This window comes from Phaenicophaeus curvirostris, chromosome 19 (assembly GCF_032191515.1).
Source record: "Phaenicophaeus curvirostris isolate KB17595 chromosome 19, BPBGC_Pcur_1.0, whole genome shotgun sequence".
Lineage (NCBI taxonomy): Eukaryota > Metazoa > Chordata > Aves > Cuculiformes > Cuculidae > Phaenicophaeus > Phaenicophaeus curvirostris.
This window is the reverse complement of record NC_091410.1, coordinates 10,722,542-10,750,475: the sequence shown is the minus strand read 5'-3', so window position 1 is coordinate 10,750,475 and position 27,934 is coordinate 10,722,542. Positions and strand designations below refer to the sequence as shown.

The following is a 27,934-nucleotide window of genomic DNA, read 5'->3' as shown; positions in this document are numbered from 1 at the left end:
CGCGGGGCGTTGGTCACGTGGGCGGGCGGCGGCGGCGCAGGCGCGGGCAGAGAGCGCGCTGGTGCGGGCGGGCCCGGCGGCCGCTCCCCTCGCTGGCAGAGCTCGCTAAGATGGCGGACTTCCTGCCGTCCCGCTCCGTGCTGTCGGGCTGCTTCCCCGGCTGCCTGCTCACCAGCGGCGAGGCCGAGCAGCAGCGCAAGTCCAAGGAGATCGACAAGTGCCTCAACCGCGAGAAGACGTACGTGAAGCGCCTCGTCAAGATCCTGCTGCTGGGCGCGGGCGAGAGCGGCAAGTCCACCTTCCTCAAGCAGATGAGGATCATCCACGGGCAGGACTGGGACCGCGCGGCCCGCGAGGAGTTCCGCGCCACCATCTACAGCAACGTGATCAAGGGTGGGTGAGCGGGGCGGGAGCGAGGGGTTCCCGGGGCCGAGAGCTGGGGGGGGGTTCCCAGGGGTGGGAACGCTGGGTTTCTGGGGCTGGAGCGAGGGGCCCCGGGGGCAGCGGGGTGGTAGTGGGCGATCCCTAGGGCTGGAGCTTGTGGAGTCGCTGGGGTGACAGCAGGAGGGCCGCTGGAGCGAAGGGTCCCTGGAGCAGCAGCGTGGCGACAGTTGGGGGGGTGCCCCTGGAGTTGTGGGATCTCTCGGGCGGCAATGGGGGGTCCCTGGGGCTGGGGTGAGGGGGCAACGTGGGTGGAGAGGGTGGTCTTTGGGGCTGGAGGTATGAGGTCCCTAGGGTGGCAGTGGGAGGGGTCCCTGGGGCAGAGGGGTCCCCGGGGCAAGGGTTGCTGCCTTCCCCCCCACCCCCGGCATGATCGGTGTTTTAATTTTTTGCGGCTGTGGCTCCCATCGTGGTGTCAGCCTGAAAGGTGCCGAGCTGCACCCTTTCCTGGGAATGCGGTCGCAGTGATGAGGGGTAGTGGATGGGCACAGATGTATATAGGAGGGCAGGAGGGTTCTGTGCCTGAGGAGGATGCACACCCTGCATTGCACTAGGGTGGGGGAAGCGTTGGCCTCCTGTTGGACCCCAGGCTCCATCATTATGTGTCCCTGCTCACTGTAAGGGGGATGGACTAGATGACCTCTAAAAGTCCCTTCCAGCACAAATCGTTCTGTGATTCTGTTATTAACAGCATCCTAAACCATCGTCACATTGCCAAAACCTCCACGCTTGGCTGCCTTTGGAGCTGGCTCTTGGTTTCACTGCTGTCATCCTTGCTTAATTGCTCATCCTTACCTATTTCCTCTCATCTAAACTTATTTTCGATTTGGACTGTGTAATTTTTGGACAAAGCCTAAGCTCAGTTTCTCAAACACAAAACATTGTCAGGCCTCACTCAGTCCTGCTCTTGAAGGGGGCCGAGGTCCAGGGGTTCTTAGGGAGAATGGTTTTAAACAAGTGTCTACAAATCAAGCCTGGAAAACTATAAATAGCAAGGCAGTAGAAATCACGGGTGTGGATTATGACCAGGTTATAACTTTATTAATAAAGTAAGGTACTTCCTGCTCTGTGAAAGTATACATGTAAGAGCTGCAGCTCTCTTGAAGGCTGCTTTCCTGCAGTCTTTGCTCTTGACAGATAGAAAAAAAATTATGGAAAGAGCATGAAGCTTGAAAAAGTACTTTGGGCAAGTTTATTATTATACAGCCATTTGTTACTACATCTTGATTCCTTATAATTCTCTCCATGGCTTTACAGTTGCTTATCTTTTCTGGGTTTTATTACTTTCTTTTTACTTTTTCACTAGTAAATTTAGTACTGGAATTCATTTCCCTGCATATCCTTACCAGTATGACCCCAATATTGTTTTTTTTTAAAGTCTTGTATAAGAGAAGTTTAAGATACACTTTCCCCTACAGAATATTTACTAAAACAACAAATGTGCAGGGAAGTCTTTAGGTGATACAGCTCCTTCTGTAAAAATATACTTTTTATAAAGTGCTGTGATTTTAGTAAAGGCTGTCTTCATTTAAACTATAACTTAAACAGCTGGACTAGATGATCCCTGAGGTCTCTTCCAACCTGGGATTCTGAGATTCATGTCTCTGGAAGCATTAAAGACTGTGATAACTCTAGATACAACTAGATACCAAGTTAATAATACAGAGACTAGAGAACCTTAAAATAAACCATCAGATGATTTGACATTCTGAAATGAGTCTGGCAGGATTGGCGATTTAGTAATTAAAAGTAGCTCTTTTCTAAAAGTTAAACTTGTGCTGTGGATATCATGCTGTTGATTGTGGCCATGCTTTTCCGGTAGCTAATATATGTGGTTTGGTATTACCTGAAAACGGAGTGCTTTGAGACACTATTTCAGAAGCTTTCCAATTCCCTACTGGGTCGATAGTCCTATTGAGCCTTTACAGAGTGAGTGCATTGTTTCAATCTGTGCAGATTTGTAGGCTAGTGAAATAGTAGATGCTGAGAAACTCAAATTGCAATGCTCTTTCATGTTCTTAAAGGTGTGAGAGTCCTTGTCGATGCCAGAGAGAAACTTCATATCCCGTGGGGAGATCCTGCTAACCAGAGTAATGGAGATACGATGATGGCATTTGATACTCGGTCCGTCACGGTGGTGCAAGGCATGGTGGAGACGGCGGTTTTTTTACAGTACCTGCCAGCCATCCGGGCTCTTTGGGCGGATAGTGGGATCCAGCATGCCTATGACAGGCGCAGAGAGTTCCAGCTGGTAAGATTTGTGTTTCAGTATTTTCAATTGAGCGTATGATTCTTGTGTATGTGCTGCTTTTCTGTAAAACACCGATCAGGCAGCCTCCTTGCGGATCTTAAGTGTTTTTGCAATACCACAGTCTACCATTAAAACAGATGCATTTAGTTCCTTACCCTTTTTTTAAAAACCAAGAATAATAAAGGGCTTCTGACATAATTGTCCTCATTTCGTATGTGAGAAAGCTGAAGTATAGAGGGCTTTTATGTTCTGTAACAAAGGTAGTACCTGTATAGTGTTTTTACCATATGGTGATTTTTAACTCTTCATGAACTAGTGCACTGACTAAAGAAAAATGTTTACGATAAAGGAAGTCTTTAACACTAATGTGATTTTTAAGAAAAGATATGCATGGGTTAATGAGAAGAATTTAAAAACCACTCCCTTCTCTATTCCAATTTGAGCCATCTAGCAAACATTCCCTCTGTATACTTCCTGTTTAATTTTGAATGTCTGTGTTAATACTCCTGTAATGAGATTTTTGTTAAATTGAACTTCTCAGCTGAAGATAGAATATACAATTCAATAGTGGGATTGAGAGAGCATATTCAATTTAATAGTGGAGCTAGAAAGGAAAAAGAAATGTCTTGATTCTAGAGAGAGAACTTTAACTGTCCCTGACAGCTGAAAGTCCCTTTGCTCCATTTCCATGCAAATGCCGCAAAAGGAAATGAAGAATGAGTTATATTTGCTGTTTATTTGTTCTTACACTTGTGTAGCAAATGCCAGTGGCATAGGGTTTTGTAGGGGTGGGGGTTGAGAACCTTAAAATAGATTAAATCTGTTCCTGTAGGTCTCTTAAACCTAAGTGGCTTTGTGTTTTTCTGTATTAAAAATAACCTTTGTGTTAGTGTGAATCGGAACAATAGCTGATGATGTCTCCTGTTGAGCTATTATGAACGGTTGCGTAATCGTACTCTGACTTAAATAGGTTGTGTAAATACTCTATAAATGTGTATTGCCCTGATCATGAAATGCCTTCTATAGACTGTAGAATGAGCAGGTGCCTGAGGAGCTGGTCACCTGCCCAGCCCAGTTCTGGGCTCTGCAAATCAGTTTGTCGTGAAACTGTTGCTCCTTGTGTTTTGCCTTCATAGTGATCATAGAAGTGTAATTGCTTTGCTGTTGTCAAGATGATCATCTGGTGCAGATGTGACTTTTAGTGACATCACTGCTCAGCTGGAGTGATCTGGTTTTAAAATCTGTTAAAAAAAAGTTGGGGTGGTTTTTTTTTTTTTAATTAGGCATGTCTAGTGACTTCAGGCTCAGTAGCAAAGGGAAAGGGAGCTATTGCCTCTCTGTCAGCTTGAGCCTCTGAGGTTCTTTCCATAACTGAAGCATTTGTAGAGTTCCACTTTGAGTAAGACTTGAAGAATGTGTTTTTCTGAATCCAACAGAAAAAAATATTGCTTTTTTTTTTCTTTAAATCCCTAAATCTCTGTAATGTTGTCTGCAAAAATATGTATGGATCAATTTGTACTTAAGCAGAACTCAAGAACTTATCTTTTAAAGTGCTCTTAAATAGTTGAGGATTATCCTAATACTAATTTTTGAAAGAAAGCTACTTTATTTATACTTGCATTGCTTTAATTCCTAAATCCTTTCAAAATCTCAACCAGAGATATTTATGCCAAGTTATAAACATGAAAAAAAATAAAAGAAGCTGAATGATGTCATTGTATTGTGTGCAGACAGTGTGATCAGTGCCAGCCAAGCATGAAGTGTCAGTATTAGCCCAGTAAGCATTCAGCTTAAGTTGTGACAGTTGTGGCACAATGGTGGAAAATGCCTGAAAACTGTTTGTATTTTGCTGTACCTGCTGAGAGGCTTTGTAGAAGAACGTTCAAAGCTTTATTATGTGCCATAATATGGAAGGATGACACAAATGGTTAAGGAGGGAATGACTGGGTCAGGAGGTAGAACAGGGGGAAGTTGGAAGAGACGCAGACAGTTCAGTTGTGTTGAGTGCTGACTCTTGAAGTAAGGCTCCAAGACAAAATTGTTCACCTTGTAGAATGTGGAATTAAGAGGAGAAATACTGTTCTGCTTCCAGTTCAACTCCTTGTGGCAAAATACGTGTAATGAAAGGAGAGAGGTTGATAGTCATTGGATGAGTAGGAGAGGGAAAAATGACATAATAAAAAGCGTAAGATGCTGGGACTGACATGGTAGAAAAGTGTTATTTGGCTATATATACTTTAGCTTCTTTTCAGACTGTTGGGTAAGATTTTTCACTGGACTGTGTTTGACACAGCGCTGAAAAACATGGTTCCTGTTACGAGAGCACAGGCAGAAATGCTGGGAAAGTCTTGTCATGGGAGTAGGGCACTTTGGGACGAAGGTAGATGTGAACAGCTGAAGAACAGAGCTGTGATGGGTAAGCAGTGAAAAATGTCAACTTTTATATAGAAATCCTGGAGAAAAGGAAGCAAGAGTGTGTAGTTCTAGAAGGCAGTTGTAGTTTGGACAGGTAGAAAGTACAGAGAAGGAGGGTTTAAGATAAAAATTTCTGCGTGTACATGGTTAAAACTTAAAGATAAATGTACATTCGTGAGAGACCCTAGAACTATTGCTTTATTAATTGTTCTCCATCATCTTTCATTTGCAATGCTAAAGGTGATGCTAGGGGCCTAAAGAAATGACGTGGGTTTTTTATAGCAGTGTATGAGGGGGAAAAAACAGAAATTGGTTGTATTCTAATGGATTTGGAAATCAGTATTTCCATGCCTAGTTCACTGGAGCATACTTCCAAATTTTAATTGGGCTGATCATGGGAATAGTCAATAGGATTTATTTACATTGATATAAAAGTAGGAGGTAGGGGCCTTCTGGCCAATAACAGCATTTATGAAAATTAATTCGTTCACCTTTGTGTCGTGCGTTAAAACTGGAAAGAGCTAATTACAGCTTAGTACAGTATATGGCACTTCAATACTTCTCAGGTGGTTAATGTTACAATCCCTCATTTTATTACGAACCAGTCATTCAGGTAATTGTGCCACTTGACATAGTTAATGAAGAACTGTTTTGTCTCTGCAGGTTAGTTAGTTCCTGTAACTTACACTTAGGATTCTAGTCTTCCTCAAGCTTTCTCTCCTTCATCTACAGAGCGAATTTCTGCTGTGGCCTGTAGTCAGACAACTCAGGTGGATTAGTTACAGAGCTAGCCTAATGCTTTCTGACATGTAATTAACATTTCAGCTTTCTCATTGCAAGATGATTTCCGGTAAAAACCTCCTGAAATGACTTGGGCAAACACACCCATTATCTTAATTCTGCAACACACAAACCGATTTAACTAGGCATTTCCTAGCTTTTTTATTTATATTCATGAGCTGTTCAATTGTGTGGTGGTAGAGGTTTGTCGTTCTCATGGAGATTTGCTTTGAGGCACTGGCAGCTGAGACGAGTCCAAGTGCTGGTGCTGGTAACCCGAGGAAAGCACTCCTGTGTCAGAGCACTGTTGAACACTGCCTCTCACTTCTGTGCATTTGCTGTGGACTTGCGTGTCTTGAATTTGTTGCTACAGTTGTTAACAGGGAAGCATTTTGAAGCAGCCTCCAGGAGTCTGCCAGTTCTCTGAGAATGGAAAAGTGGAATGAGAGCTGAGTTGCTCAGATGCACGATAAGCTTTGAATGTTCTAAGAGTTCTCGTTCAAGATAACTTTTGGGTGGGTTTGGATGTTTGCTATCAGCAATTGTTGATCTTTGGAGAGATCGCTTTTGCCCTTCTTGGAAATTACACTGAATGTCGGTGGGGTTTTTTATGCCGCAAACCTGCAGTGCACAGGGGCAGTGGTGACACTTTCTTCTGTCTGCATTTGCATAGAGGTGCAAATGGTGATGCAATAAGGATGATTGGATACGCAGTTACCTCTGGATCCTGTTTACTTCTGTGACATGTCTGCAAGTGCTAGATCAGATTATAGAAGACAGGAAAAGGCGTGTTCAGCTTGCAGTTCCACTGCTAGTTTTGCTGCAGCTTCTCTAGTATTTTTGTGTTGCAGAGTAGTATCTTTGGAGAGTGTTGTTTGGGTACTGGAAGTTTGTATTTTATCTGATTCTGGCTGAGCTTTTCTGGATTCTATCTGGAATGCTGATGGGGCTGTCATGCACACAAGAGCACTAAATTAGCTCTACTGGATATAACGAGTCCTTGAATGGCCACTGCAAAGTATTAGCAATATCTCTCAGGTGCATAAGCAACGCATGGAGATATCTTTCCTCCCTCCCTTTCCCAGATCTCTTACCTCTGAGTTTAGGTGTTCAGTTGTCCTGCTCTGCTTGGAGTGTGTAGGTGGTGCTTCTACTGGGACATGCTTGAGTGCTAAACTGCCAGCAGAAAGTTTCTCAGACCGATAGAGGAACCTTCTCTATTATGGATTTGAGATCAAATCACCCAGTGTTTCTGTAAACACGTGCATTGTCTCTTTGGGCACTTAATCATATAATTCAGAGTTGATTTTCAATACAGTGTTGTAATTACACTGAACACTGCTTAGATTTTTGTGGGGAAAACAAAACAGCTGCAGCTTTGTATGTGTTGAAATATGAAATATTTTCCCTGCTTTCCCCGGTTAATAGATCTGCCAAACATCAAATCACAGGATGGCATGTGTACAGTGAGCCTGAGTCGTTCAAGCCTTGGGAAAGTTACAGCTTCTTGCCATCTTTTGGTCTTCATGTGAGAAGGGTTTATCAGAGATTGTTGCTGTAACTATGGAAAGAAAAGTGCTTTAGAAATTTATACTTAAAAATGAGCCTTTCAAATCCTCAGAGAAGACTTGGAGTTCTTGAGGATTTGCTGTTTTTCTTGCTCCAATGACAAGATAATGCTGGCTTTGAGTTTGTAGTAATAAGGCTCCATATAGGGATTAACACTAGAGTCAAATAGTAAGGATGCTTGAGTTCCCTTATTACTGGTTTGTGGCCAGAAACCCTTCAGTAAGTGTAGTACTGCTTTAGTAAGGGGGACTGACCGTGCTATTTGATTGAGGTGAAGAATCTTCAGGTGATCTGATACTGCTTTAACACAAAATGCCATTTTTTTATCATTTTCTGAACCGGGGTTAGGATTTCTGTTTCAGCCCGTGTGCGTCACTGTGCCTTGAAAAGCTGTTTCGTCCCAGTGCCTTCTTCCCTTTCCAGTATTCTTCTTTTCCTGCCTGCTGATTTGCCATTAGCAGTAAAATACTGGGGTATTTGGAGAGGAGTGGTCTTGTATTGATGATCAGTGTTGCAGTGCAAGCTAGACTGGTTTTACTGAAGAAAATATTTGCCATGATTTTTTCTGTATGTTGCTATTTTTTTCTTAAACTCTCTTGTTGCAATTATTTTTAAGCACGGATATGGCTCTGAATTGAGGGTTTTTTTCAGTGGGAGCTGTATTGCTGTGGACATTTTAGCCCAGCATGCCTGTGCCATGACAAGTTGTCTTCCAACCAAGGATGTTAGCAGCTTTTCAGAGTGTGGTGCACTACACTTAGCCTGTGTATCTTTTCTGTGTGGTTTCAATGCAACCTCTGAGGATGGAAATACTGATTTGAAGTGGATTCGGTTATCTGTTTATGAGAGTTGCTGCTTTTAAAATGCAGACTTTCACAGTACATTGTGGGAGCAGGGTGATGTGTTCTTATACATACTCTGCCTTGAACAAGCTATATTATGTTGATAATCGCGTGCCTTTGTCTCCAAACTGTTCTGTTGCAGAGGACTAAAAGGTGACCTACTTTTTGCAAAAATCTGTATTTCTGTAACTGAGCCTTGGTTAAATCAAGGTAAAATATAAGTGTTCCTTTGACTATAACGTGCAGGCCAACAGCCTCTAAAGATTTCAGCGGAACAGACTTTCTCAGCCTTTCACACATCTTGAATATGTGAACCTGTTCTCAGCAGATCCTTTAAATAGGTGCAAAGGTGTTAGATGAGCTTTTGCTGCTTCTGTTGTTTGTGGTGTAACATGAGACCTTGGTACATACATTCATCCAGAGCCCATTCCCTTGCTGGCTGCAAGGTCCAACGTGTTGCTACCTGTAGAACTGTCTCATTACATTACTTCACAGAATTTAAATGTCACAGTGGCTACACTGTTCTCTCTGTGCAGAAATTACATACTAAGTATAAGACAAATCTGCACTACGAAATCACAGTTTCCGTTGCTGTCAGCAAATCTCCATGCTGGCAAAACATGTGGTGTGAATCTTCCATCTATATAGGTGAAACTAATTTTGCACCTGAGGCAAAGAATATGGAGTGATCTTTTTCATATGTAAATATGGGATCCTTTAGGTTTATAGTGCAATGCCCGAGGCAGTGTTGATTTGTGCTGCTGTTCCCTAATTTAGGCCTACTGAAACAAGACATCAGCCTTAGAGGCTAGCTAAGTCTGCTCTCGCTCAGTACATATTATACTTGGGTTGTGTTTGGATGGCTGGTTTTGTTGTCTTTATTGACCTAAACTTCAGTGCATGATAGATGCTATTTAAACGTTCTGTGTTCATGCTGTACCTCTTATGCAGAACCAGGAAAGTGTTAGGAAGCTTCAGTTTGTGGTAGCTGAGGAAGATTGCTTAAAAAATATGCAAAAACTTAAGTGCATATAAGATGACCAATAGAATGACTGCGCTCATGTTTCACATAGAAAGCAAGGCAAGCTCCATAGCAGAGTTGTGTTTACCGGCACTTTTTTTTGCAGGTATCTAGAGTTACCACAAACCGGTTGAGAAGTTGAGAAGGTGCAGAGCCTGCCCTTGTGCAGAGCAGCAAAGCTCCATCACTGGTGGTACTGATGGAGTCTAGCTGATCGTGAGCAGTGTTCTGTAGCACTCTGGAGTATGAGGCCTTTGGTTAAAATATCTTAAGGTGAATAAATGGGTCATAGAACACAATATTATTTAACTTGGTAGCCTCAAACAATAAATGTATTTAATTTAATAAATCCAAATAAAAATATCTGTATAATCCTGGAGACTAAGAGGAACTGAAAAGACCCCAGATTGTTTTTATGGATGAATGTGTACAGGAATGTGTAATCACACATGAGTTTCCGTATCTTTTTCCTTTTGTTAGTGGTGCCAGAGAAATCATTTTAACCAAATGGACAGGAGTCTCAGCAGGTTGCCTGGAAGCGCTTCTCCCTGGGCACATGACGGTGTTTGATCACCTGCTGATGACCAAATAAAGAGGATGGAGAATTTCCAGGCGAGGAAACACTGTTCACTGACACAATCTATAATTAAAAATATCAGCACAAGATAGCATGTAAAACTCAGTAGAGTGCTTTTCTAAAATGTTGCATGGGGATAGTACTGGGACTTTTAACTGTCTTCACTAGCAAACAGTTACATTATTGCTCTAGTGGTTAATTTCTAGATTTTCTGGTTTTTAGTTAACTTCTATTATGAAATTCTACAAGTGAATGAAGTGTTTGCAGCCTCTTGGATGCTGCTGTTATTTTGGGGATCTTGTGTACTTCACTATTACTTTCAGTGCTTTAGACTAGCTTTTACTTATTTTTAAACACGCTAACATTCATCTAATGGAATACCTAGCTCTTTCTCAAAACATAGTGAATTATCACTGAATCTTGTCAGGTAGCCTGTAAGAAGAACTGATACATTAGCACGTCACTGTTTGCAAAAAGAAATACCAGAAGAACTTAATTGAAATGAATTCTGCTAATTGAGGCAGAGGAAGGAACTAAATAGCGTTTGGTCATCTGGATTTCTCATGAGGCTAAAGTAGAAACCAAATGTTCTTTAAAGCTGAATTCTAGTGATACTTCAGTGCATGCATCAGTTTCTTGTGTAGGGTTCTGCTTCTGAAATGCTGTGATTTAGTTTACAGAGGATGCAATAATGGGCTTTTCAAGCATCTTAAAGTTCAATACGGCCAGCTTTAGTACTGATATGTTTTCACATGCCAAATATTTGTCATGGTTTTGGGAGCCTTTGCCAGTCTTGTACAACTTGGAAGCAACTAAAGCTCTAAATGATGGATGGCAGATTTGCAGACTCACTACTGCTTCAGCATTAGATTAAATGCAGTTTGAGTTGCAAACGCATGAAGTCATGGAGCCAGTGGGTCAGTGCACTGAAAGAAAAGCAAATGTTTACAGTCTGGTTCCAGTCTGTTTTGTGTGGAAAACATCTGAAGTTTATACAGATGCTTCCCAGAGTATAAATAGTAATTGGGAGGTGGCTGTTTCGTCTTGGTCAGTGCATGTGTTCCTATGATTTCTAGGTCTGCATATGTGCCATGACTTGGAAGATTTTTCATCGATGAAATTTGAAAATCTTTTGCAAAGTATCTGTGTCTTTCCTACAGTAAACTTTCTGGGAGAAATGTTTGGATTGTAAACTTACTGAGACAGACAGTAGATCTTTGAAGAAAGAAAGTGCACCTGATCTTGTGGACAGCTTATCCTAATTTGCTTACATGGACTAATTCTGTTCAGGTTCTGGCACACAGAAGTATCTTTGTCAGATGCTCTGGTTCTGCATGTGTTATGTCCCAAGGATTATTTAATGCATTTCCTAAACTGGCTGTGATCCCTAGAAGGTGCTCTTGTAGACTTCAGTTTGCTTCATATTTGCTTCGTATTTGGAAGCATTGGTAATTCTAAGGAAAGTGAGATGCGAGGATAAATAGTACATATTCCTAGGGGTTTTAATTGTATGAAAGGATCTCAGCGGACTCTTGGGTTTTGCTCTTATGTTGTACAAACAAAACATCACTTCATACCACTCAAAGCTATGCAATTTCTTAAAATGCCCAGTTGTTTATAGAATATGGCACATCCTGGTTTTCAAGTAGTCTTTCATAATTAGTTAGAAGTACAATAACAGTGCCTTGAATGGAAGAAATTGTAGTTCTGTAGTCTTTAATGGAATGGTGTTTTATGCCTAAAAGCTGTAGTGAATTTTCATCTGTTTAAGAACCTGGCAATTACATCAGTTTTTCAGGAGAGGGGTGGAATACCTAGCTAAGAAAAAGTGAAATTGGATTTCTCGACTTTTAGGAAAGTAATTCAATACTGAAACCGTTTGCTCTGTGATGTACTAACGTGGGCATTGAGTTCTGCCTAGTGCTTGGTCCTGTCTTTGGTTAGTTCAGATTGCATTTATGTCTGAAACAGTGGAAAGACTCTACTGATTGGGGGAAATCAGAGTGTGAATGACACACTTTGAGGGGTAGTGCAGAACTGAGTTCAGTGCAAGAATAATAAACAGCTGGCGCTGAACCCTTACTTGGACTGCTTGATTTGGGACTGACTTGCACACAGCTTGGCTTTGCTCTCCTCTTTTGCTCCCCAATTGCTTGCGTGCAGCAGCTGGAGCAGATGCTCCTGGGTACCCAGCAGATTGCAGGTGGTGCCGGGTGGTTGTGGTGCAAGAGCTCAGGTTGGCGTGCTCTGTCTGCCTTCATTTGTTATCCACATTTTGAGAATTGTGGATTAATTGGATTACATGGTAAATAGGGGATAATAGATTAAAGGGATATTATTGGGTTAAAACCCTTCTTAAACCCCTTCACCTTTCTTTGTTAATGCCATTATGCAAGATGTAAAACGTCAGTCATGAAATAAACTCAGTGTGACTCCTTCCTTTTTCAGTGCCTTTGTAGCTTCATACTGTTGAGCTTTCTCCACCCAATATGGTCTGACTGTTCTGAATACAAATTATGCTGTGCTACCAAAACATTTTGCAGAACATTACTTCTGTGAGTCAGGATTTCAAACTTTCTGTTTTTTGGGACAGATACTCGGCATGTGTGACCTGAACGCAAGGCAGGTTTCACTTCTACACCGTGTGATGCTGTTCTGATTGCTCTGACCAAAGTCAAATATGACTTAAACTGCATAAAGGAAGTGCCAAAAAGAGGAAATAGGGGAGTGCTCTCGGCGGTGGGATGAACGGTGACGTATTTGTTGCGTGTATTGGTGGAGAACAGGATTATTTTGTGCTCCTGTATGAGCAAATGTAGCCTATGTCTGAAAATCTCCAGCCTTACAAAGAAGCAGCAGTTAATCCCAAGAAGATAAAATTCATCTGTTGCCTTTAGCACTGTCATTAAAAATTAGTTATTATCTATGCTTATGTAAACTCCCCAAACACTGCTAATAAAATTGGTGCTTAAACAGAGCGCACTGTATCAAGCATTAGCGCATGGGGTGGCAATTGGAAAAAAACTTATTACCCCTCACCTTAGGAAACATCAAGCAAGTTGCTGAACTTCTGCTATAAACTAGGAAATGTATCTGGTTTTTAAATATAATGCCTTGGATAAAATGTTATAGGTATGCATGCGTACAAGTTTTGTCCTATTCTGTTGTCTGGGGCATGTTTGAAAGAGGAATTCTCATTAGAAGGCACTGGGAACAGTGGCTGGTGAGAGAAGTTAATTTGTAGAAACCTGAAAGTTTTGAAGGAACCAAGATTATTTTTATTTACCTTCAAGTCTGAGGCCAGTAAAAGAAACCAAACCAATTTAATGTCTCGACACAAGATTTAGTTCAACTTCTACTGGTCTGACAAACAAGACAATTGTGGATTTGAGCTCAGTAATACAATCAGGACAAGGTGCATTCATGGCATAAACGTATCATGTGGATCATCTGCTTCTTTTGTGCAATGTTACAGACATCCCTGGTTTGGGTGGAGGGAGAGGAGGTTGAGCTGCTCTCTAATACCTCTCCCGCTAGGAAATCTGCATTGATTTGACTAAAACATCCATCAGTTGTCTCCGTGCTTATTGCTGAAATTTCAGAAGACATCTGGTGAAACGTCAGTAGTGGCAGTATTGATTTGCAGTCAGTCTGGTTTCAAATCAGCTTGGGGCAGGGCGTCACGAAAATAAAGTTTAGATATTATCTTCTCTGGATTCTTTGCCAAAATCCTCTGATATGGATTTATCTAGCTTAAACCAGTAACAAAAAAATACTACATATAATGAAGTGTATGCTGCAAGGGCTACTAGAGTGTTGTAAGATGCAGAATTTTAAGGCTCTGGTTATTCCACCATCATGTTCCTTCCTTCAAGCTGCCTTTCCCATCTTATGGATAGTTTAGTTTGGTTTGCATGTCAATTCAGACATGTACATGCCAGCCCAAAACCAGTGTATATACCTGTTCTTGTTCTAAACTAGGCTTTCTTCAAAGCTTTTTTTGTTGTTTTTGTTTGTTTGTGGTTTTGTGGTTTTTTTATTAAATAAAATGGGAAATCTTTGTTTTTCTTTTCCCAGAAATTCAAGTCAGGAAGAGAAAATGCTTAGTTGTTCCTATAATTCTAATCTAGAGTTATTGAGTTATGTCTCCTCTTTTCTTTAAATATCTGATTTATTCTTTCAGATACTTACTAAATCTTGTCAGTTCAGTATGTTCCACTGAACTTGCAGCCAAACTTAGATGGTTTGATAAATTGCATGTTTCTTTCTTTAAACCTTGTGATGACTAAATCTTGATTTGATGCTTTTTCTCTCTCTTTTTAAGTGATCGCTGTTGGAAAAAATGTAGTGTCTGTGCTCCCCTCGAACAGCTAAAAAGCTTTTTGGCTGTGGTAAGGTTTCAGCAAATCATATTGCTGACATAGTTTTCATGGAAACCAAATAAATTGGTGCCACTTCCTGGGTTTAAGAGATGTGTTTGTTGTGTGTTTCATGTAGTCTATTTTCTTTTTTCCTCCCCAAAACTATGTTTGTGGTTGCTTTGCTTTAGGCACTAACTAGCAACTCTTCAGACGGTGATCTTTCTCTGTGCCATGTTTTGTTTATAAAAGATAACTAATCTGATTTACTTAAGAAGACCACAGGAACAGCTACAATATGTTGTTGTACTGCGGGTAAATGACTGGTGCATGCTGTAATCCTTTCTTTGTAGAAAGAGCGCATTACATAAAAATAGAGATATTGCATTCTACGGGCACGAGCAAGACTGGTTAAAATAAATGCGGCATTATAAGGGAAACATGAAGTACTTGATAGGAATAGGATTTAGTTGTGTTTTCTTGTAAATCTCTTATACGTTCATGTTGAAATGCCTTGGCTTGGCTTTCTTCACTAAAGATCTCAAGGCTCCAGGAGGCACTCAAGCTGGTTTGAATCAAACCTTTCTGAAAATGGAGTACTTGACAGTTATGAATAAAGTTATTTAACAGTCAACTTCCTGTGGTTTACGTGCATTTCTGCATCAGGAGGAGGCTGAAGGGCTGCAGCTGAGTTGCATGTGCTCCATCTGAACAAAAAAGGACACCGTCTATAGGCGATCAAAGTGATTGCTTAAAATCTGATTTTCTCCTAGGATTTATTTCAATACTGTATTAAACAAGCAAAAGCACAGTCACCTCACACTGAAGATCTTTGAAGCCTCTTTGTAGGCCGTTCATTCTGTTGTATTGAAGCGTGTTTGAGAAGTTTGCTTTATTGCAGTGTGTCAACATACATGTGAGAAAGCTGCTCAAGCCTGCGTTTCACTTTGTCACTTCTGTTGGTGTTTTTGGGTCTGTGCTTTAAGTTGAGTAGAAGGCAGCGGGAAGTGGGCAAGTGTGGCTCAATGGGATGGTATAACAGCTCATTGATGAGCTTCAACCACACTTCAGAAGTTTGCAGCTCAGAACTGCTCAACTGTAAAAATCAGTTTAAAGGCTTCACCTGCATTTAAAAAAAAACGGTAATTTCATTTTTGACTAATTTAAGACCTTCACATCACTTTATTTTTTTAACTAGATCTTTAATTTAAATTGCTGTCATACGTGGTCACAGAACATGGGTGTGAGACAAACGGAATGTAGTGGAGAGCTACAGAGTTTTTTAATTGGGACAGATCCTGCAGTTTCTCAATCTCCTCTTGATTTCGTCCTTGCCATGGCTTCTTCATGGCATCTGGGCAGCAGGCTGAGTCCCGCAGCAGCCACGTGGCAGGGCTGGACACGGTGAGCCACACTAAAGTCAGTGGGGCAGAATGGGGAAAGCCAGTTTCTTTTTTTCCGAGTCATCTTGGCTGAACCGGAGAGTTTACAGTTTGTCTAAAGGGAAATGATAGAATGCGACAACTGTCTGTTGAGCACAGCCATTTAAATATAGCCTCTGTAATCAGTTTATAGAGTGAGATCTGGTTCTGTATTTGGTATCAAAAAGAATAACCTGACGCAGAAGGCGTCTGTGGAGTTGTCATACAAGATTGTGTCTTACTCATATTTAACAGTAGCTGGCATTAGGGCTTTCCGTGTTGTGTGGTGGGTTTTTCAGTGAGTTTCTCTTGATTGTTGCAAGAAATACATAGGTCTAGCCCTCTGGAAAAGGATCCTGCTTGGTTGATTTGTAATGCCACCTTTTCGAGCTTGTTTAAAATGAGTCAAAACTCTGCAGTCCTACAGTAGTGCATTGTGATAAAAATCTGTTAGTCGGGTAGTTTGTTCTTTGACAGTGTCTGTAGCTAGCAGAGCTTAGCCTGCTGATACAAAGATGTCCAGGTCAGATAGAAAATTACCACTCGTCAAGGCACTGGCTGGCACCTCGGTGATATGAAGAGGAGTGTGGAACGTGGTGGAAGAACAGATGACAAATTTGAAGCTGTTGTAAGTTCTTCATGGTGTGCAAATTGATAAAAGCCAATGGTTGAACGACTTCTGTCTTTAAATGCAGAATTGAGTCACATTGGTACTTGCTTGGTGTGTTGTATTAGTTGTCCAAGTAGATTTTCATAAGGGAAGAACCCAATGACTGAGCTGAAGATGTGGAGGAAGGAAGCAGGTATGTCACTGCTTTATGAACTGTATTATGCTTGTAACCGATCCCATTTATAGTTCAATCTCAAGACAGCCATCCTGAAACTCAAGATACTTGTCTGCTGTTGACTTTGATACATGACAGCTCAGAAAACCAGGCAGTCTTCTTGGTGTGCTTCCTGCCCGTTACTTTGCTGTTGGATATGTGGCTCTGGAGCATTTTTCTTGCTGCAGGCCAATGTGTTTTGCATTCGTCTTTTCAGGAAATCCCCTCTTTTGGGAAGTGGCTTCTGGAGCTGTTTTGTGACCTTCATGGGCTGTGCCTTACTCCTCTGCTCCAACTGCTCAATCCACTTTAGTAGCAGTAAGCCCCAGGACTTAAAGGCGAGGTAGTAACTCATGCCTTCCAGTACTGCGGAGTTAATGCTTCTTTAGGGAATAGACATTGCTGTAAGTAGCATAAAAAAGAACTGTCTAAGATTAAAATATTATGCATGAACACACACATGCTTACTTACTGCCTCTGAGGCCCAGATATTCTTGAATAAATATCTCCACTTAATGACCCTGCATCCTTGCTGCCTTGTAGCCAGTCCTGTTGGGGAGGGAGGCTTGCCAGGCTGTGTATTTCTATTTTCTGTGGAATAGGAATGCTTTTCTCCTTACAAGATTGAGGCTGGAATGGATTTCTGAAGTGCTGAAAAGGATGTAGGTATGAAATACTGCTGTGATTGCAAGTGGTTGCTGCTGTGTGCTGCCAGACTTTAAAAAAGTTGATGTTAGTGCTGCAGTTTTTCACCCTAGAGAACATCGGTGATGTTAAGCTGAGAGTTGGACTCTCCCTGCAGGTGTGTCGAGCACAAGGCATGTTTCAACCAGAGTCTCAGTCTTGTCTAATTAAACGTTGATGTTCAAATTGCATGCTTAAAGGTGCGGTATCCTCTTGTACTATGTAATTTTTTTTTAGTGCTTGGAAAACTTGCCAGGGAACCTGGCTTATATGTCTGCCGGAACCCTTTTTGGACTGTTACTTACCCTACCCTACTTTAATGGTGCTTAGATGACACTGTTTAATATTGAGGTTTGATATTCTTCCTAGATAAATTCGCAGAGTTCAAATTCAAGTGAGGGGAAATCATTATCAGGGTGTAACTGCTGTCTTAATTCACTTGTCTGGCCTCGGTGTAGTCACTCCAGCTGTGGATGCCTCGAGAATTTCTCATCAAGAAAATTTCATTCAGAATCTCTGCTCTTCCATATGCAGAGTGAAAGCACATATGGTTTATTTTTTGTATTTACTATAAAGTAGGTTACAGCTTGGTAATCAAGAGCTTTCAAAAGGAAGCGTGTTTCTGCTTCTGTCATGATGCAGAGAATCATTAAAAGGTGCTACTTTTCTTTGTAATAAATACAATTAATTTGTTACCTATTGTGAGTGAACTCAGGTTCGGCAACATCCTTGTAACAGTTCTTCCTTAATCCAAGCACCCTGATGGTGGAGTTCTGAGGACTTGACTATAGTTCAGGCTTACAATAAAAAATGTTTAGTTCCACATTACTGGAGGGATTAATGAGGGATTAATGCATTTATGACTTGCAAGTCTTGAATCTGGAACGTAACCAGCATGGTAAATGTGTTGTCAGACAGCATGGCAGCATGGAGCTCTGTTCCTTAGTACCAGACTAAGGAGTTCTTGTTCAGCATGGCCTCTGATAGGAAAGTTTAATAAAATGCTTCATCTGTTGTGGTTTCTCACCCTCTGTTCTGCGGGTCACGTGCTGTGCTCAGGGGAAGAACCTGTATGAATGAGACTGTATGGCAACGCTGTTATAAATTATCTCCAGTAATTAATCCTTATACCTGAATGCCTGTATGTGCAGATGCTTCAAAGGGTTAGAATAATTGTATGTATCTTTTCATAAGGAAGGTGTGGTAGCTTCATTGATTACTGTGGAAAACACTATAGGATTTATTTAGCAATTCTAAACCTGGAAAGAGTTTAACTGCTATAACTATATGTGCCTCCTTGTGCTTTTAAGCTTAAAAATTAACTAGTATAAAATTAAAATGTCAGGTGTGCTCTTAAGAGAGCCACTTAAAAAGATCTAGATTTCAGTTAATTAACTGGTCTTCAGAATGTAAACTGTTGGGATCAAGGGTGCCACATGTTTAAATAATTGTTTGCTTTGTTTTTAGGGGGAATCTGTAAAGTATTTCTTGGACAACTTGGATAAACTTGGAGAACAAGTAAGTTTTTTTTTGTTTTTTTTTCAGTTTTGAGTAGTCGTGATCTCTGAGTTTTAAACAAATGAAATGCAATTAGTGTCTGCTCAAATAACTTTATCTTCAGTTAACTTTGCCCCTTTATCTCAGCAGTTAATCACTGACATGTCAAAACCAGAGGGCAATGCAAGGGCCAGGAGACCTTCTGGAAGTAAAACTTCTGTAGAAATTGAACAGAAAAGAAGTTAAGTGCTTGTCCAGTTGGAATATTGTTAAAGTACCACTTCCACACTAAAAATGACTGGTTTTAGGTTTGCATATCCAGTTAGGAACAGTAAGTTAAATCAGTGCATAGGTCAGCGGTACCTTTCTGTAGTACCTACTTTAAAATAAACAAACTTGGTACAGAATAACATCTGTTTTCTCTAGGGGAAAGCTAAAACTTCTGTAGAATACTTTTGATAGGAATGTTGGTTACTGCTTGAATAACGAAGTTGTCTGCTGATGCTCATTAATTGTGTGTTGCTGAAATACCACGTGGAAAAAAAAACTGCATTTAAAATGGTGCGGTAGCTTGGACTCCATAGAGAGGCAGTTTCTCCATGGTCATTTCCAGCTGATGGCTAACAAATGATGAAGGAATCCAAACCACTTCAATTGAATCCTGTTACATCATGCTTAATTTCATTTTTCTTTTCCTCTTTAACAGATATAAATTTAATTCTAAGCCAGACTGTTTTTCTGCTTTCAATTGTCATTTTTCTGACTAGAGCACTGCTGATCATCTTGCAGAAAGCACAGGCTTCCCAGATCTCTCACTTGAGAACTCAGCACTTGTTCTCTGAGCTTTGATTTGGGCTTGAGTTATAAGGCAATAGGAGAACCACCCTTACTTTAATGAACTGCTAAATTTTCTGCTAATGGTGGATTTCTCATGGCCTTTGAATCCATTTCCACTTTAGTTTCAAAAGGTTGTTTGTTTTTTTTTCCACAGTTGCACATATTTGCTTTAAGATTTTTGCAGCTTCTTTTCAAAGTTCTTTACTAGAAACCTCGCTCCCTTCTTTGACTAAAGGGAGCAGCTTGAAGTCACTAGGGTTTTCATATGCACACACATTGATGGTCTAATGTTGATGTGGGAATGCAGAGCTCTGAATTAGTGTTTCTGGTTTAAAGTTGCATGAATGGCGTTGAGATACAGAGGGACTCTTCAAGACTTACTGTGGCAGAAAATGTTAGGTCTTTGTGGACAAAGTGCTGGCTACATTCTGTTACTGAGTGAAAGATGTGTAGGTTCTTCTGATTTGTTCTTATCTATATGCAAGATTTGCCTAGTGATTATTTCCCCAAATGTATTAATAGAAGTATTTTACTGTTCTTATCTGTTGTCTGATACAAGTGGGCTGGCCTGGAACTTAATTGCTTACAAACAGATAGACCTGCGATTCATGTGCCTCTTGCCAAAAGGGAGCTGATAACAGTGTATGGGGGAAAAGAACTTAATGTTCAGATTTAATCAGATCAGCAAAATAAGAGGAGCTGGCTGGGATAGGCACGTGGGATCAGCTGGATTCCTTGAAACTGTTTGTTATTTTAACTGCCAGTGCAGACTATATGTTATTCAAAATATCTCCTGAAGAGATGTTGCTTTCCATGTTGTGATTGGATCTTATTCACAACATAAATTCTAGTTTTAACTAGGCAAACAGTGATGGGATAGCCAAAAGAGCTACCAGAATACCAAAAGAAGCCCATTAGGTAAAAGGCTCTAATGAGTTTTAGGAAGGAGACAATTCAGAAGGAAAGCACAGGTACTGGGTCAATATTGATATGTATCTTTGGGAAGAGCCGCACAGAAAGTAAAACAAAAAACCCCTATACTACCACCCCCAACCTAAAAGATAAGAAATCACTCAGGTTTTTAGTTAGAAGTTGTATTTAGTTTCCTGTAGCCAAATGATGGCTGCATACCAAGTGCTTGACTTGGAGTGCACTCATTTGCAGAGTGTTTCATCAGATTAGCCGTTATCTGGTATAAGACATGGTAGGTCTTCCATGCCTGTAGAACCTGAAAGGATTTTATTTGTGGTTGCAAGTTTGGAAGGAATTTCAAATGAGTAATAATACTCGAGGGGGACTTTGCAAGGAATTCTATGGATAAGCTCCTTGTTCTTGAAAGTGTTACTGAATAAACATTATGGACCACCTCCCAGAAGAGTTTGCTTTGTGCTTGTGTTTCAGTATTGGAGTTATATATGGCTTTGTGTGTTGAGTTATTTTATTTATTTACTTTAATAATTTTGATCACTCCTGAGCTTTCCCTAAGGCATTCTGGTTTTGTTCTGAGAACTTGAGACTAACTTCCTGAATAACACAAGGTTATCTGTTTCTGTTTGAGATGTGGGATAAGTGTTGAACCTGCGGTGTTCTCTTGTCTAAATGCTTACAGTCAGCTTTATTCAAAATCCCTGCCTGTGCATGACATTTGGTGCAGTCATTGCTTCATTCCTCTGTTCTCCCCCTCTAACAATTTTTGGTAGAAAAGGACCCAAAATAAATGTGACAAATCAAGAGGAAAATCTTATTACCCTTTAAAGATGCTTCTTTTAATCAGACAAGGGGATGGAAGCACTTTCCTGTTGCTCAGTTTGGAGGGAATATGATACTTCTTTGGCAGGTCAACTCTTCTACAGGTGTAGGTGCTGCAAGTTTTGGCTGTGTAGTAGTACTGCAGTAAAAAAGTGCCGGGTGGGGAGCCTGTGCTTCAAAGAGGGGCTTTGTAATTTTTGTACCATGATTAAAGTGGTGCCTTATTCACAGGCAGCTTGAATAGAGAGACCTAGGAATTCAGACAGAAGTCTAGCTAGCTAGTTTCGCTTTTGAGCTTACACAGTAAAGCAAAGTGGTCCTTGAGCTTTTGGAGCTTTACACTTGATTCATGATTTTTAAAACTGCTCTCTTAAAGGCTGTGGATCAAACTTGCCCAGCTCCCTTCAACTTGGAATACCAGTATTTGAAGTGCAATGCAGTTGTGTGTTTGTTCTCCCTGCCCCAGCTTATTAGTTGAATCAGAGTGTCTGGGCCATGGTCCTACACATCTTGATAAAATCTGCAAGTCTGGTAACTGGCACGTCAAAGGAAGATTGTAGATCATTCACTAAGAGGACATGAAAATTCCAGTTCTGAAACCTAAAGTGTTCTCTCTGAAGTTGTGAGAAACGCCTGAAAAATGTGAGGAAGAGTTTCCATAACAAGTGAGCAACAAAGCTTTAAACTTCAGCGTCAACCAGCTGTCTGTTGCAGATGCACTTCTGAAATAGCAGAAGGACTTGGACCGTATGCAAAAGTGTAATTCTAAGAATGAGCAAATCCCCACTATGAGTCTTGAATTTCATGCTGTTGAAAGCTGACTAATAAGCAATCCTCTTCCTGTTAGCATCTCCTTCCGTTGATGATGACTGTTCATGTAACAGTAAATGAACAGTGAAAAACCACTTATCCTGCCTCTTTAATCCTGGGGGGAAAGGTGGGCTGGAGAACTTGAGGATACAGCTCTCCTGGGCGCCCTCTGAGGCTGCACTGCTGGAAGGAGCTGCTGTCCTCAGCTGCCCATTTAGTCTCCTTTTCTAATTGCACAGTGTGTTTTGGACAAAAGCAGGCTGTGTGAGCTCACAGGTGTGGCGCACAGTGATAGAAGGGACATTTTTGGACTGAGACAGCTGGATGCAGAAGATCCATGGCACAAACACAGCAGGCTTGGCTTTTCTGGAATAATTGACTTTTAAATTACTTGGTGGAGCAGCTCTTTCTTCTAACAGCAGTTGTACAGAATATGTGAGGACCTGAGCACCCAGGGTTAGAAGAAGATACTACTTCTGATTTTAGAAACCTCTTTTAGATAGTTTGCTGCATTGCAGTGTTGGCCACCAGCGTGTTTCCCAGCTGCGTGGGAAGAGGATGAATGGAGCATAAAGTAATCCAGAATGTGGGAAACCGACATGAGGGACTGATGGTACACCTCTTGGGTTGTTTATGGGTCCTGGTCACGAAGGAAATGGAGAGCTTCAGTTCTCCGGGGTAGATGTTCTGATTTAATATTGGCTGTGTTTCCTGCTTTGGACTCTCAAGCTTTCCAAAATGCCTCAGCGTTAGCATATAAATATATGTACGTGTGTATTTATGCAAAACATCATGTTGTTCCTCTGTAAGCTTTTCTCTTGCAAGTCAGCTGTGACTGGTATCCTAATAGATAAACTCTCCTTTCTGTTTTTAGGACTATCTTCCCTCACAGCAAGACATACTGCTGGCACGAAGGCCTACAAAAGGGATTCATGAGTACGACTTTGAAATAAAAAATGTTCCTTTCAAAATGGTTGATGTAGGTGGCCAAAGGTCAGAACGGAAACGTTGGTTCGAATGCTTCGACAGCGTCACATCGATACTCTTCCTTGTTTCCTCAAGTGAATTTGACCAAGTGCTTATGGAGGATCGACAAACGAATCGCCTTACGGAATCCCTGAACATTTTTGAAACAATAGTCAATAACCGGGTTTTCAGTAATGTCTCAATCATTCTCTTCTTAAATAAGACGGACTTGCTTGAGGAAAAAGTACAAAAAGTGAGCATCAAAGACTATTTTCCAGAGTTTCAAGGGGATCCCCACTGCTTAACAGATGTCCAGAAATTCCTGGTGGATTGTTTTCGTACTAAACGCCGGGACCAGCAGCAGAAGCCCCTCTACCACCACTTCACCACTGCTATTAATACAGAAAACATCCGGCTAGTTTTCCGTGACGTTAAAGATACCATCCTTCATGACAACCTCAAGCAGCTGATGTTACAGTGATGTGCAAAAGGACATTTTTATTTGAGTAACTTGTGTGTTGTTTTTTTAACTAGAAGTTTACAGCAGGAATAGAGAAATCCAGATCCTGTCAGACTTCTTGAGATGTGGCTAAAAGCTGCTGCTGAACACATTATTGCCAATTTCTGCAGAAATTCAGGCTTAATTTCTTCCAGTGTAGCTTCAAGTTGACTCAAGTTGTAATTTTATAGCAGACCTATGTCTAAGTTACCTGTAAAGCGATAAAGTTGACCTTTTACAAACATGTATGTTATCCTAGAAAATTCATTCCACCTTCAGAATTCCAAGTCCAAACTTCATTGAAATTGTTGCAATTGTTAGACTGTGGCAGTAATTTAAGGGGGCTGGGGGGGCGCGAAGAAACTTTTCACATCTGACTTCATTATGAAGACTGTGATACCATAGCTGACTTATGTTTTCTCAGGTCTGTTGTTGGTTAGGAATTCCCATGTTGCTGGAATCATCTGTTTGAAGCTGCAGTTCCTGGGTGTAGCATGCTTCCTGTTGAAGTATAAATCTTTGTGTGGGGTTTGATGAGGAGATGCTTTAAAAATACTGAGTTTGGGGGCTTCAGACATACTCGGCAGGAAGTACTGACGCACAAGTCCAGTGATGAGGAATTGGTGAGTGGCAAAGGACACGGTTTCACTCGGTTGTGTTGTATGTACGTCTAAGAGCCATGGCAAAGCACAGAGCACTATGATACGGTCCTCTTGAAATTCCGATGTGGGGAGGGGGGAGTAAGCTAAACTGGTATTTCTTATCTTCACTAACCAGATGTTATGTGTAGGTACCTTGCCTGTTCTTGAGGCACTTTAATATAGCACTGGTTTATTTTTACTTTCTTCATGACGTCTTACACTGTGCCTCATCTTAATCAGTAAGCGTTTGGTGACGGATAGAAGTACTTGCAAACCTAAGTGCCTCCTTGTGTTCTGTCCTCCTGCGGTATTTTCAGTGGCCTTATGTGAGCATGTGTGTTCCCAGCAGAGGCCTTGTGTAGCTGACACCATGAAGATGAATGTCTTTTTTCAGGGGGGAAAAAGAACATGTCACAACAGGACGTGCTTCAGCTGATGAGGTTCTTTCTGAGACTTTCCAATTGGGTCTAGCAATCCTAAGTGTACTTGAGCCAAATATGTTGCACAGCACGCTCCTGAGTGCTACTTGTGACTAAGAATATGTTACCAAAAGTTCCATTGCAGTTTCATTTCCATTGCAGTTTCTTTTTTTGTATATTTAGGGGGGTGGGGGGGATGCTACAGTCGCCGTGTGATTAGGAAAGAAAAAAATACTACTTGCCCAGAGATCCTCATAGGCCACATGGTATTCTGCTAAACGAGAGTGAGCTTGTGAGATTGTGTTTTAAAAAGTAGTGCCGCTACCAAGTTTCCCCCAGACTGTAGTGTCCTGCAGGCAGTTCAGCTTGCTACTTTGCCCCGTGGAAGCGGGCAGTTCCTGTGGATTGTGATGCTGGCCAATACTTTCTTAAATGAATTTTTATTAACATACCGCACACGTGGCAAGCGGTGTGATGTGATGTTCTCGCTGCTTGGAGCAGCGTCCCTGCTAGGACATAGGAAAGCTGCCCATCTTCTGAACTTAGCCTTTTACTTACTGTGATTGTAAGTTGTATTAACATCTCTGTACCTCATTCTCCTGTCAGTAGTAGGAGAATAGTGTATTTTTATTTAGTTAGGTGCTTCGAAAGACCTCTATTTTTTATATCATCCAATGAGTTAGTTATAAATTAGTCTGCGATTGCTGCAATAAGGCACTATTTTGGGAGGAAAGAATTCTGGAAAGAGGTTGGGAGAAGTCACAGTGCATAATCTAGACATAAACATGAAGTCTGGGTGCAACGCTGATATCAGAAGGATTAATATACTATTTAAATGGAGATATTAAATGTAAATTTTGCTTCCTTACTGGACATGGATATGATTACTTCTGGTTTGATGTGTTTGGGTCATATGTGAGCAATTCAATGAACTAGAGACCTCAGAAAAGGCTAGTGAGGCTATTTAAAGGGTTGGACAATGTGCCTGTAATGGGAACCCAGAAGTTCTCAGCTTCCCTCTTTGAAGAAGGATGACGGTTGATTGAGTTGAGCTACAAGTGCCACACAAGCAGAAAACAAAGCTCTGTCTTGAACAGAGTCCACTGTTGGAAAGCAGAAGTTTAGCAAATCCATGCCCTTGGTAGTCTACAAGATGAGGAATAGGTTTGGTTTTCTCCTTTGCTGACAGTTGTCTGAACAAGTTTCTTCTTTGAAAGGGACTCATCTCTGCTCTGATTAAAAGAATTAATTTGGAGAGGGACTATAGTATGTGTTTTGCAGGATGTCAGACTAGATGATTGCAGAAAAGACTAAAGACTGGATAGGGGATGATATGAAGATCACCAGGGATTTGTCTAAACAAATTTGTTTATGTAAAATGTTGATGAATTTTGTTTTAAGGGACCTGTTAACTTATTAAAGATCTCAAACCTGATGTCAGCTTAAGGACATGGCACCAGGCACTTCTGATGTTAACCAAGGTGGGAAGAACATTCAGCAGGCTTCTCTCCTGTATCTACACAAAAGACCTGGTTTTAATCCTTTCCGATCGCTTTCCCTGTGAACACCAGAGCCTGTGTGATGGCAGGGTGGGCCCCGCAGGGCTGGGTCACTTCTGACACAACAGGCCCCGGTAGAAAAGCACTATAGGAATCTCAGGCAGAAATAAATTCTTTTAATGAAATGACTGAGTCAAATCACTCGGGTTTCCCACTCCCACTTCTTGAGAGGGGGTGAGGCAACTTACCTTGATGTAACTGTTTACGTGGTTCCTATGTTAACATGCTGGGTAAACAAGCCGAAGCAGCATTGGGTTTTTCCATCTTCACAATTAGTCTTCATTAGCTCCCTAGAAAGGAGCATAGCCTGGACTGTTGTATTGCTTTTTAGATTTGCTTCTAAATACTACTTCATTATAGCAGGATACAGTTTTGGGTACAAGAGCTGGAGGGTAGGTATTTTGAACAGACTGATTTTTATCCTGAAGCAAACAATTGAGTCAAAGATGGGTACTAAGAGTGAGGCTTCTTCATGTAAACCAGTCTGTGGTGGGTTGTCAGGATGCATTTCTGGTGAAAGTGGGAAAGCAGGAAGAAAATCACATTTCCCAGAACTTCCTTAGTTCTCTTTGATGGAGTGAGCTCTGTCAACACGATCCCTGACCGTGTGGATGTACGACTGTCTTGTACGGCCCTCCTGTACTTGAAGGTGAAATTGGTGTTTTAGCGACTATTCCCTGCTGCAGTGTGCTAAAGGGCATTGACCGATACCTGAAAACTGTGGCTGTTCATCAGGGCTTTAACAATTTTACTTTGGTTTTATATTGTATATGGGAGCATAAGCCATCAGTTGGTGTAAAACTTAAGCTTTCTTCTAGAATATATGCTCTTAAAAAAAGTTCAGGTGGGCTCATGGATCCCACAGGCTGTATATGGGACTTGTTTGTCTAGGAAGTAGCTTTAAATTTTGCCCGTCAGAATTATTGTAGCATATTGCTCAGATTGGGTGGGCGTTCCATGCTTGGTGGCACTTGGCTAAGAATAGTATTTATGATCAGTCCCAGATCACTTGATCACTGTGTTTGGGAGTAACTCCCTGCTGAATGGCTGAGCACTGTGCGTGTTTAACATGTCCACTGCCATCGGAAGCTTTCTCCGGTTATAGCTCTTTAAGGACAGTTGCAGAAGGTTCATTTTCCAACAATATTTCCTGTTTCAGAATGATCAGAAGTTTCATGTCACGCTGAATTGTTCACAAGCTGACTTTACAGGTCTCGTCTGTTTGATGGTACCATTAACATAGTGTTTTTTAATTACACAGCATTGCAATACAGTGCCATTTTGCAATTTCTTTGCATTGTACTTGAAAATAAGTTGAATTGCAGACTATTTAAAACCGCTTTCCTGCGCTTCCAGTAGCAGTGAGAGCTTACCTTACGTGAAGCCTTTATGTAAAAATATATTTTGTAACAACCTCATAGATCTTTAACAAAACCAAGATTTGTATTAGCTTTGTATAAATGTTTGTGGCTTACAATTTTATATGTTTAACTTTTTATAAACTTTCCAGGGACTACTTTTTATTGTAAATTTTTTTTCCTTCCTTGCTTTAGTTTAAGATTGGCAATAAATTATTTCTAAGGGAGGTCCTAGAAGAAAAAGCATCACTTCCTTTTTTATAAAATGGTTAAATTGATTAATAGTTTAAAGCCTCTTACACTCGCTTGTACATTGCTCTGTACATACTCTCCAAAAGTGTTGCCTTTCAGCTATTAATATTTGCCTTGTGTACAAAAATTACTGACGATGAATAAACATATACAGCCTGACGGTG

At 41.0% G+C, this 27,934-nt stretch overlaps 1 protein-coding gene across 1 annotated transcript; it reads left to right on the top strand.

The window, feature by feature from the left end:
• The first annotated feature begins 9 nt into the window (after window positions 1–9).
• On the top strand, window positions 10–27,929 carry GNA13 (G protein subunit alpha 13). Its single transcript, XM_069872426.1, has 4 exons — window positions 10–393; window positions 2,466–2,692; window positions 18,651–18,701; window positions 22,951–27,929. The coding sequence occupies exons 1-4, from the start codon at window positions 111–113 to the stop codon at window positions 23,521–23,523; spliced, it is 1,134 nt and encodes a 377-aa protein (XP_069728527.1). The 5' UTR covers window positions 10–110; the 3' UTR covers window positions 23,524–27,929.
• The last annotated feature ends 5 nt before the right edge of the window (window positions 27,930–27,934 follow it).

Coding starts and splice junctions, on each gene's coding strand:
- GNA13 (XM_069872426.1), top strand. CDS start 111: ATGGCGGACTTCCTGCCGTCCCGCTCCGTGCTGTCGGGCTGCTTCCCC. Junction 2,693..18,650: donor GGCGCAGAGAGTTCCAGCTG/GTAAGATTTGTG, acceptor CTTTGTTTTTAG/GGGGAATCTGTAAAGTATTT. Junction 18,702..22,950: donor TGGATAAACTTGGAGAACAA/GTAAGTTTTTTT, acceptor TTCTGTTTTTAG/GACTATCTTCCCTCACAGCA.